This window comes from Babylonia areolata, chromosome 8, assembly GCF_041734735.1.
Source record: "Babylonia areolata isolate BAREFJ2019XMU chromosome 8, ASM4173473v1, whole genome shotgun sequence".
Classification (NCBI taxonomy): Eukaryota; Metazoa; Mollusca; class Gastropoda; order Neogastropoda; family Buccinidae; genus Babylonia; species Babylonia areolata.
In genome coordinates this window covers 17,428,291-17,447,478 of record NC_134883.1, presented here as the reverse complement: position 1 = coordinate 17,447,478, position 19,188 = coordinate 17,428,291, and the positions used below count along the sequence as shown (strand labels likewise).

The 19,188-nt window shown below is 39.2% G+C and overlaps 1 protein-coding gene across 1 annotated transcript; it reads right to left on the bottom strand.

Annotated features, from left to right (window-relative positions):
* Window positions 1-2,436: 2,436 nt before the first annotated feature.
* Window positions 2,437-19,125, bottom strand: LOC143284594 (uncharacterized). Its single transcript, XM_076591419.1, has 4 exons — window positions 18,894-19,125; window positions 13,482-14,641; window positions 12,148-12,269; window positions 2,437-10,720 (listed from the first exon to the last, which is right to left on the bottom strand). The coding sequence occupies exons 1-4, from the start codon at window positions 19,001-19,003 to the stop codon at window positions 9,734-9,736; spliced, it is 2,379 nt and encodes a 792-aa protein (XP_076447534.1). The 5' UTR covers window positions 19,004-19,125; the 3' UTR covers window positions 2,437-9,733.
* Window positions 19,126-19,188: the final 63 nt, after the last annotated feature.

Sequence of the window (19,188 nt, the reverse complement as noted above, 5' to 3'; positions counted from 1 at the left end):
TGTTTTTTTCCTGAATGGTATCAAGTCATTTCCTTTGACTGTGAATTTTCAAGTTCATTCATTGTTTTAAATATCTCAAAAGACAGAGTGAGCTGATAGCCATTAAGCTTTTTTATTTTTATTATTTTTTTAAATAAAGAAGAAAAGCCTGTACATGTATAGTGTAGAGGATTTATTTTGTCTTGTATTTTGTATAGCCAGGAATCATACTGCTTGTGTTTTCTATTGACACATATTACGGTTGTTTGTTTTTTGTCTTCTTTAGAAATGTCTGCTGTGAAATTCCCAAACAGTTTCTGACCAGTGTCAGTTCTGTTCCTTGTACATTCCTGTGTTTTGCAGTTTGTAATATTCACTGGCCATTTATTGTGGCAAATCCAGTTGTGAGCCACATGCCATTTAATGATTAATTATGGCTTACAGGCTAATCTAATCATCCAGCTCTCTGTAAAATGGTGTGAGCTTTTATATTCATCCCATGCACACTATGAAGGATGCTGGATTAGATGCAACAGATCTGGAGAAACTTGCACCAATTAATTATCTGTCTTTATTTCATGTATCAAGCTAAAATGAATCAGAACTGTATTCACCCAAAACCCATTAGTGAAGATCAACTTTGTCTCGCAATAAGGATTTTGTTGTGCTTAACTTACATTATCATTAATATTAGTGATCAGATTTTCATTAAGGAAATAAAACATTCCAGCAGCATCATATTTCCTAGTTTTCCTTTAACTGAAAGAAATCATTGGTTCTGGGATTCATCTTGAGCACAGTATGATTCATTTTGGTTTGGAGCCCAGATGACTACACAGGGCGAAATCAGGGCTAACCATCTAACTTCTCACTGGTTTCACTGTGAAGTGATTTAGTCAAGCATGTAATAACTCATTCCAGTGCACACATACACAAAATAAAGGGGAGCGTGGGGAGGTGTGTGGGGAGGGGGGTTAGAAAGTACAAGCTGGTTATGGTATGGTGGGTGTGAGGTGAATGAGCCACTGAACAGAGAAGCACTTTTTGTTGCTGTGTCATACTGTCACTGATGGCAGGAAAGCCAGTATCATCCTCCCTCCAGCATTTCTCTGTCTCATGAGACTGATTAATTCATATATTGCATCTCAATAGCATCAGTTGCTGCTTTTCACCTTTTCAAGCTCACTATGTGTTGGGGGAAAAATCAATACATAAACTAGACATCATTTGACTGATTGATATGGATACTTTTTGTGCCACAGAGACCAAACTCTAAGCACTTTGCAAACATGTGGTCATTTTCATAACAGGTTACATGTGTAGAGCCAGCTTGAGAGCTGCCGTAAGTGCTCACACACACTTCCTCTGTCATTCAATCAGGCCTCAGTTACACACATGATTATATACATCAAAGTGGATTTCACTACAAAATTTTGCCAGGGACAACTCTCTTGCTACTGTGGGTTCTTTTATGAATACAAAGTGCATGGAAGAGGAATTTTGTTTTATGTCCCGTCACACATATCGGTGATTGAAGACATTTTGTTAAAGTATTTATGAATACATTTGAGTTATCGGTTAGAAGGGGTGGGAGATGTGAATGAATGGAGGGTTGGGGGAAACTGGGAAAATGAGGGTGAAATGAGGGTGAAATTTGGGGGAAAAAAAAAATCTAAATACAATTACAGGAAATTACTTCAAGGTCGTAAAAGAGAAGCTGTTAAACTGACAAGCGAAACAACTGATAATGAATGCAAAAAGTCAAAAACATCAACGTTCTCAGTCACTTGTGAAGACACACTTTCGTGTACATAAGGTTTCAAGCTACATTAAAAAATTATATGCTTAATTGTCAGGGCAAAGTGCATGCTACACATAGGACATTAGTTTATCAACTCATTCCAATGACTAGTGTCCAGATGACAGGGAGAAAATACAGGTGAGTGTGCAATTCATTCCTGTATGCTCAGATTCTCTCGCTTCCCAGACAGACACATTACCACTGCACTGGGCCTCCACTCTACACCAGAAGGTGAACATATTGTTAACTTTTTTCTTTCTTTTTTTTCTTCTTATTAAACTAGCATCCTTCTAGGAGAATTTTCTGGTTTTGTTTCACTCTTTGATCAGTATTACTGTATGTGATAGTGTGTCACAGTGTAACATGCAGCTGTATTTACTATTATATCATACAGCATACCTTTAGAATATAGGATTCATCTTGAGCTAAGTTCGCTTTAATTCTTTTTTGTTTGGTTGGTATCCTTCATCATTTATTCACAAATATAAAACTTTTGCTTTTTGTAGTTTGTTTTGTTTTTGTCTTTTCAGTTTGTTTTCAGGCAACTGGTTGTATAAAATGACTGAGATTATCACAGAAAGCAGGTCATACATACACTGACAACAGCGTGCCTCCCATGCACTTATAAGACAACAGATACAGTTATATAAAGAATCTGTCAATTTATTAGCAAATGTACATAACAGGCATGAAAGCAGTACAGGACAAAAGCAACAGAACACTGTTACAATACCAACAGTTGCCACTGTATAATACAATTACACATTTATCAACTCTTCTTAATGCCCTAGTAAAGGTCAAAAGAGACCCATTCCAAACATGCCTTACAAAATTAGTCATCATTCATGACATTATTCCTATATTGTGTGTGTAAAGTAACCATGGCTATGAATGATGAAAAGAAAAATAACAATGTTTAAGAAAGAGAGAGAGTGAAAAAAAAAAAAAAGGGGGGGGGGGGGGTCAGGCTGTGATAACAGAGCGGTTACAGCACTGGACTTTACTCTGAGGTCTTGAGTTCGATCCTGGTATTGGCGCCTTGTGGTTTCAAGGTAGTAATAGAGAACAGTTTTCCAATCTCCAAGGTCAACAGATGTACTGCTTTAATCCCCTTTGTCGCTGCACATGCACACAAGATCGAATACACACATTACCATGGCAGTGTCCAACAGGTTATGGGAACACTAACATACCAGCTCCCTCACTCCCCTCCCCAAAATATAACACCCCATATGGGGTAAAACTGGTAAATAATATAAAGTCCAGTAGTTGATATAATAGTGAATGTGGAAGTAGTTGCCCACCAACTTAGATAAGTTAGAACTATTTAAAAAAAAAAACAAAAAAAACTTTCTTTTTAAGAAACAAAATTTGATGATTTCATCTAAAATCATCAATAAGCATATATATATATGTATATATATAAAAAAATAAGACAAGTAAAAGAATACATAATGAAAATGAATGAGAAAAAAAAAAACAAGTTACAACCAAACACAAATTTTAAAAAGAGATAATAAAAAATAAAATAAAATAAAATAAAAATCATTTTAAAAGAATATGAGACAAGCAACGAATTCAGAATAACGCTGCCAGGCTCATTTGCAGAGCTTCTAAATTTTACCATGTTTCTCCTCTCCTTCAGTCTCTCCACTGGTTGCTTGTTTCTGATCGAATAGGCTATAAGTATAAGCTATCCACTCTGACCTTTTCTGCAGTCAACGGATCTGGTACCAAGCATCTTTCTGAACTCCTTCATATCTATACTCTATCTTGCCAGCTCCGTTCTTCCTCTAGTCTGATACTCGACTTCTCAGAATCCCTCACATCAGAAGTAAGACCTATGGACAAAGATCAAGCTCCCTGATAACCTCCATCATTCTGATTCCCTTGCATCTTTTAAATCTCGTCTCAAAACTCACCTTTCTCCTCAGCAATAAGTTCAATTGTGGCAGGTCCACTTCCTTTGCGTTAGCTGTGCTGGACTGTGTGTATACATATGTATCTGTACATAACTATATGATGTATATGAATGTGTATTGTGTGTGTGTGTTTGTGTGTGTGTGTTTACTCACATTTAGGTGTGTATATGAAACATTGATGTAATGTGTTATGTAAACAAGTGTTTTTGTAAAGCACCTAGAGCATATTTCTGGATAGTGTGCTATATAACTTAAGTAACTATTATTATTATTATTATAAGCAAAAGAATACTGTTACACATTCTGAAAGTCAATTAATGATAGTTATCATCAAGAAATGAGTAAGAACCAAAAACGAAAACCACAACAAAAACCAAGGATGAGTCATCCTGTATATCAACAGTCCTCCAAACATATTTGTGAAATGCATATCACCAGTATACGGATACTTCTTTCAAACTGAAACAACAGGAAATGGTGGTTTTATGCTCTTGTGGTTTACCATGTTGCCCTTTTGTCAATGTTTTTAGGATTCAATTCATTCATCAAGTCAGTTTAGAATTGTATCTGATAATACAGGAATACACTTTAAACCAGTATTCCAATTTCTCTGCATGCATTGGGTAACTGTTTATTTTACTCATTTTTTCATACTTAAAATCTTATATCTTGTGTAACTGAACTTTATTAATCAAAGACTATGTATTTCTGATACATCAGGCTCAAAATGTTTCCGTTTCATTCCAGAATGCTTCCTTCTTACTACAGTTAACATGCGTAATTCTGACACCCCAAATCATTTACACCCCCATTCTTCAGTTTCCATGTTCACTCAAGTCCCTTTCTTTGTTGGGTAAAGAAGTGCATGCTTTCATGCTGTTTACATGACTGTGTAGAGGTCTGCATAAAAAGAACGGAAGGCTCACAATACCTGTCAGGTGTTTAGGGTGTGTTCAACCTTGCTCTTTCCAGACAAGCACACAGACACCATAGCATTAGACTGTTATCCTTTCTCTTTGATTCCAAACATGACAGCTTATGAACAATTAAAAAAAAAAAAACCTACACAAAAACCCACCAAAGAACCAACACTCAGGCTCTCCAAGGCTCTTCGATTGACGAACATGTCCCTTAGTTATTTCCTTAACTGCAAATTCTAACTCTCTACACAATCAAACCACAACTCTGGTCTTACCTTTGCAAGGAAACTGAAATTTGAAAAGAATACAGAGACACACACTCAATGAGAAAAGACATTTGTACATATCCACATTCTTTGAATAGATAAAGGAAATGAAAAATGTGCATGTTCATCCGACTTTCTTATAAATTTACATGGCACAATGTTAAAGCTGTCTTGTATAAAGTAATTCCAGGGCAAACTTCCAAACACAACAAATCACCACTTCAATGATTAAAAACAAGTTCTAATTATAAAGGGCAGAAAGTATTCTTCAGGGTGAGCCACTTCACAACATATTGAACCCTTTGAGCCCCGAGTTCCTGAGCAATTTTAACCCTTCTGCCTGAGCTCCTGAGCCAAAATTTGCAAATAATTGGTATTTAACCCTCTGAGCCCTGACCAACGCTTTACCGGTGGTAGAGAAAAATGACATAATGCCTAGCCACCAGTTGAGCGGTGCGTAAACACTTGAAGCACGCAGTCTCAACCTGGCCCGTCAGGGCAGAGATCAGGGACAAAACGTGCGAGAAAACAACTGTACACAACACAGCAAGTAATTGATATGCTTGATGATTTATTGGAAGTAGAGTATGACAATGATTAATCTGATAGTGAGGTGGAATTCGAATCGGATGATTTTGCTACAGACAGTGATGTTGAAAATGAATCCGAGCATGCAGAATCAGTTGATCAAAGGAGGCGTGTCAGGTTGTGACTCTGCACACTTCAAGGTAGAAATCGATCTTTTTTATCCAAAGCATCTGCACAAAACACAGTGAAAAGGCGCGACCATGTTGGTACTACGTTCACTGACATCAGAATATTACGGTTTTTCTGATTGGCTCTTCAATGTAACTTGTAAGTCAACCAATAGCAAAACACAACACAAGTGTTTACGCACCGCTCAACCGGTGGCTAGGCATTATGTCATTTTCCTCTACCACCGGTAAAGCGGTGGTCTGGACTCAAAGGGTTAAAAACAAACCAAAAAACCCCCAAACAAACCATTTTTAAGTTTTTAAAGAAATTCTCTTAAATTCTGTCATTCACTTTTCATAGATAACGAATAAATTTTCCTTACTTAAAAAAAAAAAAAAAAATCTTTATTTATGGGCTATTTTCATCCTGACCTTCACCCTAGTTACAAAAAACAATTCTAAAGGGAGAGAGAGAGAGAGAGAGAAAAAAAAGAGACTGTGTCATTCATGAAGAAAAGAGTTTTTTCCCCTCAGCATCCTGTCACACTTACGGGTATCAGTATTACCAGACTGACCAGCAATATTAAAACCAGTGAGAAAGAACACGTTGTTGCTCACACATCACATTCCATTCTCTTTGTGCAGAACAAAGTGTGACATGTTGAACCAGTGCTGCTGCCATGTTTTTGTGCAAAGCCATAAAAAGGAGACTGGCTGGCATTGAAAACAAGCAGAATACATCTCAGAAATACAACAAAGATTTCAAAGGCAAATTATCTTTTAACTTATTTGCATTACCAGAACAATGCTAAATGGGTATCATGTCAACAGATTAAAAAAATACTGTAGGAGTAAATATAATCACTATAAATAATCAATATGTTTTGTTTAAATTTCCTTCTTTCAACCAGTCTGGGTTTTTCGTGTTATCTCTCTTCTTTTTCTTTCTTTTTTTTACTTCATTTTTTTTGTGCAAGTTAATTTCACTCACCTGAGCAAATTTTCATAGACTATGTGTTTCTGACATTAAACTTAAAGTTAAAGGGAGTGATTGACTGGAAAACTGACAAATGAGGGTGCTCCTAATGACCACTGACATGGTCACTCATTATGGACTGGCAAGTAGTTATGCATTACATTGCTGATAATATTGTACAATATAAGCTGATAGATGAACTCAGACACAGCGATATTCCTTTCACTTCACATTTACTTTGTGCAGCTGGATCAAACTAGAAAACAAAAGTACCTGATGATACCTTTTTTAAATTTTTTTTTATAGCAACACAACTTATGCATCATTCAACCAACAAGCTTTCTCTCCATTCATAACCCATTATCAGTTTTCATACAGAAATCGTAACAGCAAACTGTGACACTGACACACAGTGGCACACACACATTTCAGCTGTAACAACACTTCTTTTCTACCAATTCTGAGCATCTTCAGGGAAGTGTGATGCTAATGGCACAAGCACATTAATAAATCAAAAGCAACCCCCACCCTCCCTCTCCAAAACTGATATGCCAAACCTTCAGTGTATGTTTTAGTTTGCAATATGCTGAGGCAAGTGAACAGCTGCAGTGTGGCAAAGGTAACATCACTCAAACTGCCAATATTATGAATATATAATATTTATAACAATAAATATTTTTTTAAATGCTAATAGTAGCATGTTTTAGCACAAGAAAATACACCCATGCTAACTTCAGTACATTGTTCCAATGTTTAACTTTGCGTTATTACTGTACCTCACTAAATGGTTAACATTTGTTGTGTTAGTATCATGACACACACTTTGGGATATACTCCATACATTGCTTTGCCACTGAGCAATTGTGCATAACTATAACTAGTACCAAGCTGTTACAGGATTAGTGCATAATCAATTGTGGTAAAAGGTTCTTCAGTCTGACACATTCAGTATCTCACCTGTAATGGGCTGGTGGACCAGTCTGTTTCAAAAACCAATCTTTTCCACATGGGGAGTTTGTATCATAATTAAGTTTCCCTCCCAAAAAGAAAAAAAGAAAAAAAAGAAAAAGAAAAAAAAGAGACTGTTTTTAATCTAGTTTACCACATCAATATGGTAAAGCATCAAAGGCTTTCTGCACAGTAAATGTTCAATGACCTGTTGCAACGGAATTGACACAGATAATGACTTAAATTAGTGCTCGATGAACTGTTGCAATGGAATTGACACGGCTAATGACTTAAATTGGACTTATAATTCATCCGATAATTCTTGGGAAAGTGGAGGAGATGAAATTAGCATATGGTCTGGACAAAAGTGGTGGTCACTTGAATCAACCTTCAAAATCAACAGAAGCTGATATTTTACCATTTCTGTTTTTAATTCAAAGTTACAGGTAAAATATTGCATCCTGTGTCTTGAGACTTCAGCAACGTGTCAAAATTATATTTCTGTCATCATATGAAGTCTGGTAGCTATTGGTTGAGTGGTTGCAATAAATTTGTGCCTGAAGTGAAACACCCCTTCCCTGGAAGGGTTACACAGGCAGTAGACCTTAAACTACTCAAAGGACTGAAAGGGTTAACCTTGTTTGTGTTAGGACTTGACTGACGTTTGATTCAATATCGATAATTGTTTAACGTTTTCTTTTCCTCTCTCTGCCCTGATTACTTCCTTTTTCTTTCTCTTTAGGGGCACAAAAGCCTGGGTTTTTACTTTCTCAGTCAGTATGCCTCGCACTCGACCCCCAGTTGGCCAATCCCGTGAGAGTGGGTTGGTTTCAATTTACTGCTGCACTGATGTTGGGTGAGTTGATTTGTATGATTCTCATTTCTGAAAAGGGCTGAAAGAGACTTTCCAAAATTTTACTTCACCCAAAACTGAGGTGAACAAATTCTGTGATGATCTCATTTAACTTTTCTTAAGATAGCTCATACTAGTCATAGGTCAAAACTTTCCCCAATTTCCTGACATGAGTCTGTTGTATTGAATTTATTCACCAAAAAAAAAAAAGAAAAAAGGTGTAACTTTTCCACAATCATGAACATGCAAAAAATTGCTGGACATCCTTCATGAACTTGGATTCTATCTAAGATCTACTTATAATTTTCTATTAGTTATACCTTCCATTCAACACAACCACTGGATCAGTGTACTCTAATATTTTCTTGAGATAAGATTCATCTGACAAAATTCAAGCAGCCATCTCTTGGGAACAGCTTGTGGCATTGTGCCACCCTTTTTATATCTGCATTATTCAGTCTCTTGTCAAAGTACCAGTAGATTTTCTGGAGAGATTTCATCAGAGACAACAATTTACATGATGCACCAAGTCAGTAAGTGCAGTCTGAACATGGGACCTTGATTTATTGTCTCAGATGAAAGACTAGCACACAGCCAACCACTTGTGTAATGTCTAGTGAAGGGTAAAATCCCAGCTCAAGTTCAAATCCAACCCATAACACCTCCTAGTCAGGTGCTCTATCCTTCAGTTTAGGCCATCACTCTAACTCACTGCACTTGTTCAATAACAATCTGATTAAATTCTACTGGTCAAAAGATTAATAAGGAAATTTACAGCTTTGCATAAATAAATAAGGAGATAAGAAATGCAAGTTGATTGTGGGTAAAACCAAAAAATCTGTTGCTTGAGAACAGACTTTTCATTAAAAAAACAACTAATCATCTAATAAGTGTGAATCCAAGTGAAAATTAAAAAAACAACAACACCCACATACATTTAGATCTCTTTGAAATCAAATGTAACCAGATATATATATATGAGCTGCCTAACAATAACACCAGGTTTTACATTATACCAATAAATTGTTGAACAACAATCATATCCCCATATGTATTATATAGAGTAATAGACCCATATCTGCCTCATGTTACAACAAATATAAACTCAACTGGTCAAACCTAATGTCATGGCTTTTTATTCTAGATTTACAAAAAGCAATCTTTCCATCACTGAGAGATTATTAAGAAGCTAAACACCATCACAACCCATTCTCTCTTAGTAGCATTTTATTAGCCTGGCTATCATTAGTATCAAAATATTGTTTGAAATATATGAAAACATGGCAAAATATCTACAAACACTAGTAGAACAATAAAGCATAGCTTTATGAAACATGGGTGTTTTTAGCTGAAAAAGCCACTGCTCTTTTTTCTCATGTTGCTGCCCGTTTGTAGAAGAGCAAGTAAGCATTCTGGCGCACTTCCTTCGTTGTGAGCTCGTACTCTATGTTAACTTCAGTAACTGTTTCATCGTCGTAACGATACCAGCGAGCATCAGAAGCCAAAGAGTAACTGACATAATGTCCATGGTGAGTGCTTTCTGCCCCCATGTGAAGACACAGTCCATAGAGATCATACATTTGTGATGAAGCCTGCCCTGCAGGACTGGCGAAGCCTTCCCGCTGGGTTACCGTGTCACACATCACTTCCTGCAGGTCCAGACCCTTCAGGCGGATGCTCACCGGGGCACGCAGCTTGGTGGAGCGGCCCTGCTGCACATCATAGTGAAAGCGCATCAACTGAATGATGAGACACTCAGGGAGCTGACTGAGCAGACACCTTCGCTGCACGTCACTGGGTGAGGGGCCCCCCACCCTGCTGCCGGCCTCCCGGATCGGGGTGGAGGTTTTGAACACATTGTCACAAAAACCACTGTCGTTCACAAACTCTGGCTGGCCGGCAATGGGAGAAACGGCAGACATCCGATCCAGGGGTGACCGAGACGGTGCAACTGTGGACGACCTGGCGCCACTTCGAGTTCTGACTGTCATGGCCGGCGTCGTCAGGTCTCCAGCCTGGCTCCTCTGAACACTGTCAGAGTCCCAAGCTGAGCTGGCAGCCCCTGACGTGGAGCTGACCAGCTTCTCTATGTTGCAGAAGGCAGTGAAGCAGTCCTCCAGCATCACCAGGCCGGACACAGGGCGCGGGGCGGCCAGGGGCACTGGCAGCACGTTGAACGTCTGCAGGTTGACAGAGATACGGTTGTTGCTGGTGCACAGCAAGGCCTCCACCAGCTGCCCCGTGAAAAGGCCATCGATGATGGACTCGTTCAGCTGTTTGTGCAAAAGCCATTCCAGGTCAGACAGCCGCTGGATGGACTCAGCATAGGAGTCGTTCTCCAGCCCATTGGCTAGCTCGATCTGCACAGACAAACTTAAAAATAAACCACTTAAACATGTCTCCAAATACCAATCAACAAACACAAAAATTTTACTCATAGATCAGTCTCATACACACACCGTCATCTCTCAGTCCAATATCCACCTCCCCTCTCTCTTTTAATGATCCAATACAATTATGCATCAGAACCTGACTTTAGTCTGTCATGGATGAGGCATGTGACAATGAGTTACATGAATATATTTATTATTATCAACTACTTATTTGTACTGTTTCACTTTCAGTTTCTCAAGAAGGCTTCACTGTGTTCGGACAAATCCATACACGCAATACTATATCTGCTCAGTGGATGCCTGACACTAGTAGTGACAGCAGTATAACCCAACTCAGTATCAAGCCAGCAACCCAACTCAGTATCAAGCCAATTGGAACAGACTGGGGAATTGTCCAGGAGAGCTTTCTCTGAAAATTGGCTGGGGTCTAGGAGATGCGTTAGGCCGAAAACAAAATTATTGATTTTTTAAAGAGGAATTAGGGGCCTCTCCTGAAAGCTGAAACAATAATTAAGTTTCTTCTCTTTATTTTTTCCCCAAACATTTGGTAATTTTCAAATTTTTTTCCCCATCTGAAATCAATTGCTCTTCCACTGAAAACAGCGGATCACCTGAGTTTTCAAGCCTTGGGAAATGCTAGTATTTTTTGTGTGTGTGCACAGCCCATCTTATGTATGTATTGATATAAGCTTCTGAAAACTAGGTAAATATAAAAGTTTTAAAACCCATCAAGGTTAGTGAATTTTCCTGTAATATGCTCTATTTGGCAACTTCAATAAAAGTTGATATTGATCAGACTTTCATTTAGTTAAATCAATGTTATTTTTACAGTATCTATAGATACAAATATAAATTTTTTTCATTTCATACTAGTATACCCCATGCCCCCCTTCTGATTTCTGACTGTATACATACATTTTCAAATGCAACTTGTCTGCAACGGGCGTTTTTGGTGACATCACTTCTAAGTCTCATACCCACCCCATCCCCCTCTACCTTTTTTGCCCTGGAATTGCCCATCTCAGGACTGGCCTCTGGGGCTTTTCTGCGGCAGTCATGCCCAACTGACACGTCTTCTTTTCATTTTTTAATAAAGTGGAAAAGCACAATTGTGTATCTCCATCTAACTCTCACATACCCGAAGTGAAAGTGGACAGATCCAAGGCAGAGAGTGAGAAACATCAAGAAGATGCATTATAAAGGATGAGACGATAGCATCCAGATGGACATGGGCCTAACTGAGGACAACAGCCCATGACCGAGTCCACTGGAAAAGTCCTGTTGTGGCCCTGTGCAGTATAAATGTATACTGTAATGTAGTATGTTTCAATTACTAAGGAGTATTTCTGAGTAACTTCAGTTAACTGTTGAGTGAACTGTGACACCAGTCATACCTCTCTCATGCAGACATCTTTCAGCTCTCTGGCTTTGGCAGGGGTGAGGTCACCGTATATGAAACGCAGCATAGCAAGGCGGGGGCTTGAGAACCTCTCTTCCCCATTTCCTGTATCAGAACCTGAAACATCAATTTTCATCTGTTGTCAAATACTGAACAGATTTTTATATTATATATATATATATATATATATATATATATATTAAAAAAAACAAAAACAACAACCCACAAACACACAGACTGTTACCTCCAACTGATTAATATTTCTCCTTCAAGTTCATTATTTTTCCACAATAGCTTGAAAAGGTAATTTAATATTCTTTAAAAATGCAATGAATGAAGCAATTAATAAATCATTCAACTTTCAACTAATTCATGTGACTGTTTTCATCAGAGCTCTGTGAGGAGGCGGCATCCAGTGTGTACTACAAAAGTACAATGTACTATATGTAGGTTCAATCAGAACAGGCGCCACATATACCACTGATATATGATACAGAAACAGTGCTGGAGTTCCTCTGACGGGTAGCTTCATGCTTTGTGAACCCACAACAATGACAGACCTGTGTACGTGTGGATTACAACTGGGCTGTGACACTGACAGAACAAGCCAAGGCATATTCATGGGGATTCAGGATGAACAGCACGAGGGAAATGCCACTGACTCCACTAAGAGATCACAGAAAACTGGCAAGCAAAACAAAATTTATACTTATAACACACTTGACAACTTAATTATAAAACAACAACTTGAACAAGTGGTGCTGAATGTACAAGAAAGGAAAGATCTACCAGGTATTTATTTTCCATTCAATTTTCAACCATTTTCTTGAAAACTACTGAGCATACTTACATACAGCAACAACACTTTGCGAGAAAGCTTAGTTTTGTGTGCGTGTTCTGTCTGTTGGTCATTACTGATGTGGTGTAAATTAGTTATGACATCTTTTGAAATTTGAAAATTAATTGGTCCCACTACTTGTACTGGTACTCCTACCAACTACACATCACTGTATATAATTAAACTTTGTCACTGTGTTACACTTAAAGTGTACAATTTCTATTTTCAGTGTATTTTATCTTCTACAGCCTTTGATTGGTATGAAAATGCCTGCCCCTCCAAACACCTCCTTTTTCTTACAATCTACTATACATAATATGTGTATTTAAATTTAATGTTAGTAGAGTGATAAAAAATTAACTTCAACTAATAAGTTCAAAGCTGAAGAAAATTGCTTTTCTGTCCAAAAAAAAAAAAAAACAAAAAAAACCCCTTCCTTTCAGTTCACTAGTTATTTTGGAGAAAAAAAGTTGATTGAAAAAGGTTCTTACCGCAGGAAAGAGCTTGCCTATTTTTGTTGAGGATTCTGTGCACCATGTCCAGCATCCACATCAAAAACTCTGCAGAATCCTGCTGTGACTGCTGCTGGTTGACTGGTGCCACCAGATTCCTGTTCAATGATGATGATGCATGTCGAAATGCTGTGGGGTCCAGTACATTTGAGTCTAGTGTTTCTGGCTCAGCAGTCAACAAATCCAGAAGTTCGGAGAGAGTAGACAGAAACAAGGATTCTGACACAGTTCCTTCCAGTTCTTTTGCTGCATCCACTGCCAAACAAGGAACTAAATATGGGCTGCGCGCTAAACACTGAAGCACTGCATTCATGAAGCACTGATTCTGTCCTTTATTTCGCAAACCAGGTGGCTTTTTGACAACTCCACCAAAACCTAGAGCATTCATGAATTTGTTTTTGATAGCTGATGCTCCACTGCTGGCCAGTCCTAATGTAGGACTACGACTGTCTATTTGACGAAGGGGCTTTCGTTTCAGGTCTCCCCCAAGCCATCTTGAAGGCAAATTCTCTTCACTTTGTCTGCTTGGAGCAGGGATTGGTGCCTGTGAAACAGGCGATCCAACAAATGCTCCGCGGTTCTGGAATGCCAAAGCAGCAGAACCTGTGTTGGAGGACTGCTGAGCAAAGTAGCCAACTGATGCGTTGTTGGACTGCGACAATCCTGACCAAATCAGCCCTCCATGAGAACCCCTGAAGACAGGCCCCATGGCACTGGTTGTGGCTGTTCCAGGCAGTTCCCGTCCCGATAAGAGGGTGACATTGGGTGGGTAACCTTGGGCAGGCATCAGGTGTGGGTACAAGGGACTCTGTGAAGGACTCAGAACAGGGCTAATGCCTGGGGCACCAGCAAGAGAGGACTGTGGAACAGCAGATGCTGACACAGCCTGCTGGCGAGCCAGGTGCGCCTGCACCTGACGCATACTCTCTTCATGCTGCTGGTACTCTTCCCATCTCGTCCGCACTGATGCCCACCACTGACGCAGGTCTATCCTTCCACAAAGCTGGGTGTAAACTCCAGTTGCCACAGCCAGAACAAAAAGCAGATAGGGAGTGTGATCCGCCCAATAGACAATCCCACAGATTCCCAACAGCACACCTGCCTCACATAACCATATGGTCCGCTTCTCAGCATAGTTTCTGCAATGCAAATTATATTCAAATTAACTTCTATATTTTTTCTTAATCTTACTGGATTATGCATCATTTGCATAGTTTAAATGAACAGCATAACCAGTGACATGATAAAACCTTCAGCATAAAAACAAATATCAATCTATATTGTCAAGAAAAACCTGCTGGAAAATTATTTTTGACTCTGGTCACTTCTTTAGTTCTAATAAAAAAAAGTTTTTGGTCACTTTTTAACAAAGGAAGTTTGTGATCACTTCTTCAGAAACAGTTAAACTCAAATAGTAGATACGACTTTTTTTCTTTTTTTTTTAATGTAAAAGAAATTTCACTCAAATAAGAAACAGCATTACCTGCTATATACATCACTACATGTACAAGTACTACAAGTGTACAGGTAATCTATTATTAATATGAAGTACACACATGTATACATTCTCACATCCATAGGTTTTTATATACTAAATAATCGATTCTTGCTGCCTGAAAACCTCGCACATGGGGCGCTGTGCGTTTTTGCTGCTTGTTGTGTGAAACTTGCTGCTTTGACACCCCGTGTGCGATGGGCTTAACCTGACTCTCAGCACAACTGTTTTGTTTACAACTAAAACAAGTTGCTTTTTCACAACAAAGCCAATATTATTACACTACTGATGCCTTTGTTGTGATCGGTGCATTCAGGGTATTTAACCCGGTATTTTCATGTTACCATAATCCATTGAACACGAACACTGATTATATAAATTATAATGATTATCTGTAACTTGCATGCTTCAATTTTACATATATAAATCAAGGGGATTAATAAAAATCCCGATTCATCTCCCTCCAAGATCCTGGTGTGAGAATCGAGCTTCCTAACCATTTGGTCCCATTGCACCCATTAACTGAGAAGTAACCAGAAACTGGAGTCATTTTCGTTAAGTTAAAAGATATCTAGTCAAAGTGTGATGTTTTAGACTGGTTTCAACAAACATTTTCGTGGCACTGGCACCATATATCATAATCAATAAACCATTGGAGAGTTCATTGTTTACATGACTTATACTAATTAAGTGGTGTGTCACATGATCTACATTCTCTAAGTTGATTGGGCTGAAATTGCAAGCAACAAAGGTGATCGAGAGAGACAGAATGTGCAAAACAGCTGGCTTCTGGTGTTATATATATATATATATATATATATATATATATACTTTTTGCTTCTTTTTTTCCCTTTTTTCCCCCTTCTCATGCATATGATAGCACTTCACTATACAGAGTTCGGTTGTAGCAATGGAGGCTATAAACTGAAGAAATAGAGGACAACATGTTTGCTGCTTTTGCCTACATCGATTGCCTTTGGCACTGCTCGAGATTTCCAGCACAAGTTAAATGCACACGCACATGATCCAAGATTGCCAGATTTCTCAGAGTCAAAGCAGTCTATTTCTACCATAATTTAAAAAGAGCCAGTAGTGTTCACAACAAGTGATGATGAGTTCACTTCGCCAGTCACACAGAGGAAGAAATATGGATTGCAAGACAAAAAGACATTTTGTTGACCTGTTGGGGTTTACTCCCAGGGAGCGTTTTAGCCTCGCCAGGGAGTGATCTAGCCTAGATATTGCTGCATTAAGGTCCCCTTTTTTTCTTCTTTTTTTTTCAGGAATAAGGATAGAATTACAATAACTATTCAAGTGCTTTTTTCTGTAGGTCCCCCCATTAGTACAGTTCAGTTCAGTTCAGGTCGGTTACTCAAGGAAGCATCAGTATTAAAACAAATCCATATACTTTACACCACATCTGCAATATCTGACCAGCAGCGTAGCCCAAACGAACTTAGTGAGGCCTTGAGGAAAAAAATCATCAAATCAATAAATAAACTGACATAAACATTCAATAAATAAAAATGAAATATCTAAAAAATCCTGTCAAACAATCAATCATTGACTATTCAGTATTCTGTCACAAATGATTTTACACAATCACAGCTTGGGTACCCCTTCCTTCTTTCATGGATGACGGTCCCACACTGTTAAATCACTAAATAAATACACAGACCTCACACAACACAACTAACATACTACTTTGACATGTAATTGTAACTGATTATATTTATATAATATACACTTGTCTTGTCTGTCTATAATCCTGTGGTAATCCCTATAGATACAGGGCAACCACCCACAATCAATCCACTGTAAGTTACAGTCTTTCACTTTCACTGCGTTGATGGCCACAATCATCAATTTGATTTTTACGCCATTTTTGTTGGGTTGCGATGAAAGAAAAGCTACAGAAAGTGACAGACCTATTAGTGAGGATGAAAACTTAGTCCTACTCTAAGTGGGTTCTCCGGCAGGCTACTATCACTTCACTTTTCGCCCTTCCGAGCTAGCCGGTCCCTTGCTGATCTAAGACAGCAGGGCCCAAGAAATAAATTTAAAAAAAACAAAAATATTAGGGTAAGAGAGGGGGTGGGGAGGAGGAGGAGGAGGGGGGGGGGGGGTACGGGACCTGTTATCTAATTAACTACTGATTGGGGGGCACCCTAGACTTAAAGGTGTCCAAGGTGTTTGCTGCTATAGCTGTTTCAGGCAGGTTGTTCCAGTCACGTATCGTTCTGGGGAAGAAGGAATATTGCCTGTATTGGGTTTTACTCCGGATCTGGTTGAGCTGGCGAGAATGTTTCCTTCTTTGTCTGAGTGGGGCTGGCATGATGCAGTTTTTGTCAACGATCGTCTCTTCATCCATTATTTTCCGTAGCATGGCAAGCCTAGCTACCTTCCGTCTGTGCTGCAGAGTCGGCCATTGCAGTCTGTCGATCATTGCGGTGACACTAGATGTGTTGTGGTACCGGTTGACCACAAACCGTGCTGCTCGTCTCTGGACAGCTTCGATCTTCTTGATGTTGTCTTGGGTATGCGGGTCCATACGGTGCACGCGTACTCCAAGATTGGTCTGACGAAAGTCTTATATGCTGTTTCTTTGAGGCGCACTGCTGGGATCTTCAGGTTTCTTCTGAGGAGGCCGAGGGTCTTATTGGCTTTTGCACAAATGGTGTTGATGTGCAGGTCCCAGCTGAGATCACTTGTGATGGTAACACCTAGGTATTTTGAGGTAGAAACAGTTTCTAGGATATGGTTGTGGAGGGTATAGTCGGATTTTGCAGGACAGGATGATTTTGTAACTGGGAGAATAGTACATTTTCCAGGATGGAAAGCCATGTCCCAGCTGTGCTCCCATGCTTCTAGCTTCTTGAGGTCTTCCTGAAGTAAGTTTTGATCAGTTTTGGAGGCCTTTCAATGGTAGACAGCTGTGTCATCAGCAAACATATGTGTCAGTGAGAAGAGTTCTTCTGGCAAGTCATTGATGTACGCCAAAAATAGCGCTGGCCCTAAAACAGAGCCTTGTGGGACCCCAGACTTCACACTGACCCGGCTGGAAGCTGCGCCCTCCACTACCACCGATTGTTGCCGGTCTTTCAAGAAAGCTCCTATCCATTTGTTGATCTTTCCTTGGACGCCGTAATGTTTCAGTTTGTGGATGAGGAGGCTGTGGTTTACTTTATCAAAGGCCTTCGCAAAGTCCATAATGATGACGTCCGCCTGATTTCCTTTCTCTACAGTACCAAACAGTTCTTCTGCAAAATTGAGTAGTTGTGTCTCGCAGGACCGAAACTTGCGAAAGCCATGTTGTTCTTGACATAAGATTTCGTTGGATTCTAGGTGAGACATGAGAGCACTGATGATGACATGTTCCAGAATTTTGCAGGGGATAGAGGTCAGAGAGACTGGGCGGTAATTAGCTGGGTTGTAGTGTTCTCCTTTCTTGTATATTGGTGCAACGTTTGCATATCTCCAGTCAGAAGGGACATAACCAGTGTCAAGAGAGGACTGATAGATCATTGTAAGGACTGGAGATATATCAGGGGCAAGGTTTTTCAGGATGAGGACTGATTTTGTCAGGGCCGCACTCAAATGCATACATCAAAATATTCACACTGCTTATAAATACTCATAAAGGAGTGGTTACAATAAAATTTAAAAAAATCATCTTGACAATGACATCAACCGACCACGTTGAAATGTTCACCATTTTAACACTTCAACAGCGCACATGTCCACTATCAGTACTGACAAGAAGAAACAGTCAAGAGAAAGAGGTGCTCAACAGGTTTGTACAATTTCAACTGAACAAGCCCCCTACTAAATAAGCACAACAGTACTAATTGGATTGGGGACAAAAACAATGGTGATAAAGTCGTCAAAGTACTTACGTTGCTTCTCTCAGTGGAGCTTTGGCCACAAGATCCACAAGAATGAAGAAAACAAATTCAAGAAAGAGATTGCGGAGAAGCCAGAACAAATATGCAAATATCCACCACATGATTCAGGTTTGGCGCATTTCCATAGCGCCAGAAGACTTCCAAATGACTTGAATTCCCATCCGACTGCAGCAAAAAAAAAAATTCAACTCGCCGGCCACAGAGTTTCCTGTTCAAATTTCGGCTCCAAGATGGCGACTAATGAAATGCACCTGCGCAAAGATGGAAAGAGGGATTGTGGGTAATG

Coding starts and splice junctions, on each gene's coding strand:
- LOC143284594 (XM_076591419.1), bottom strand. CDS start 19,003: ATGTGGTGGATATTTGCATATTTGTTCTGGCTTCTCCGCAATCTCTTT. Junction 14,642..18,893: donor GCTCCACTGAGAGAAGCAAC/GTAAGTACTTTG, acceptor TTTGCATTGCAG/AAACTATGCTGAGAAGCGGA. Junction 10,721..12,147: donor AAGATGTCTGCATGAGAGAG/GTATGACTGGTG, acceptor TTGTCTGTGCAG/ATCGAGCTAGCCAATGGGCT.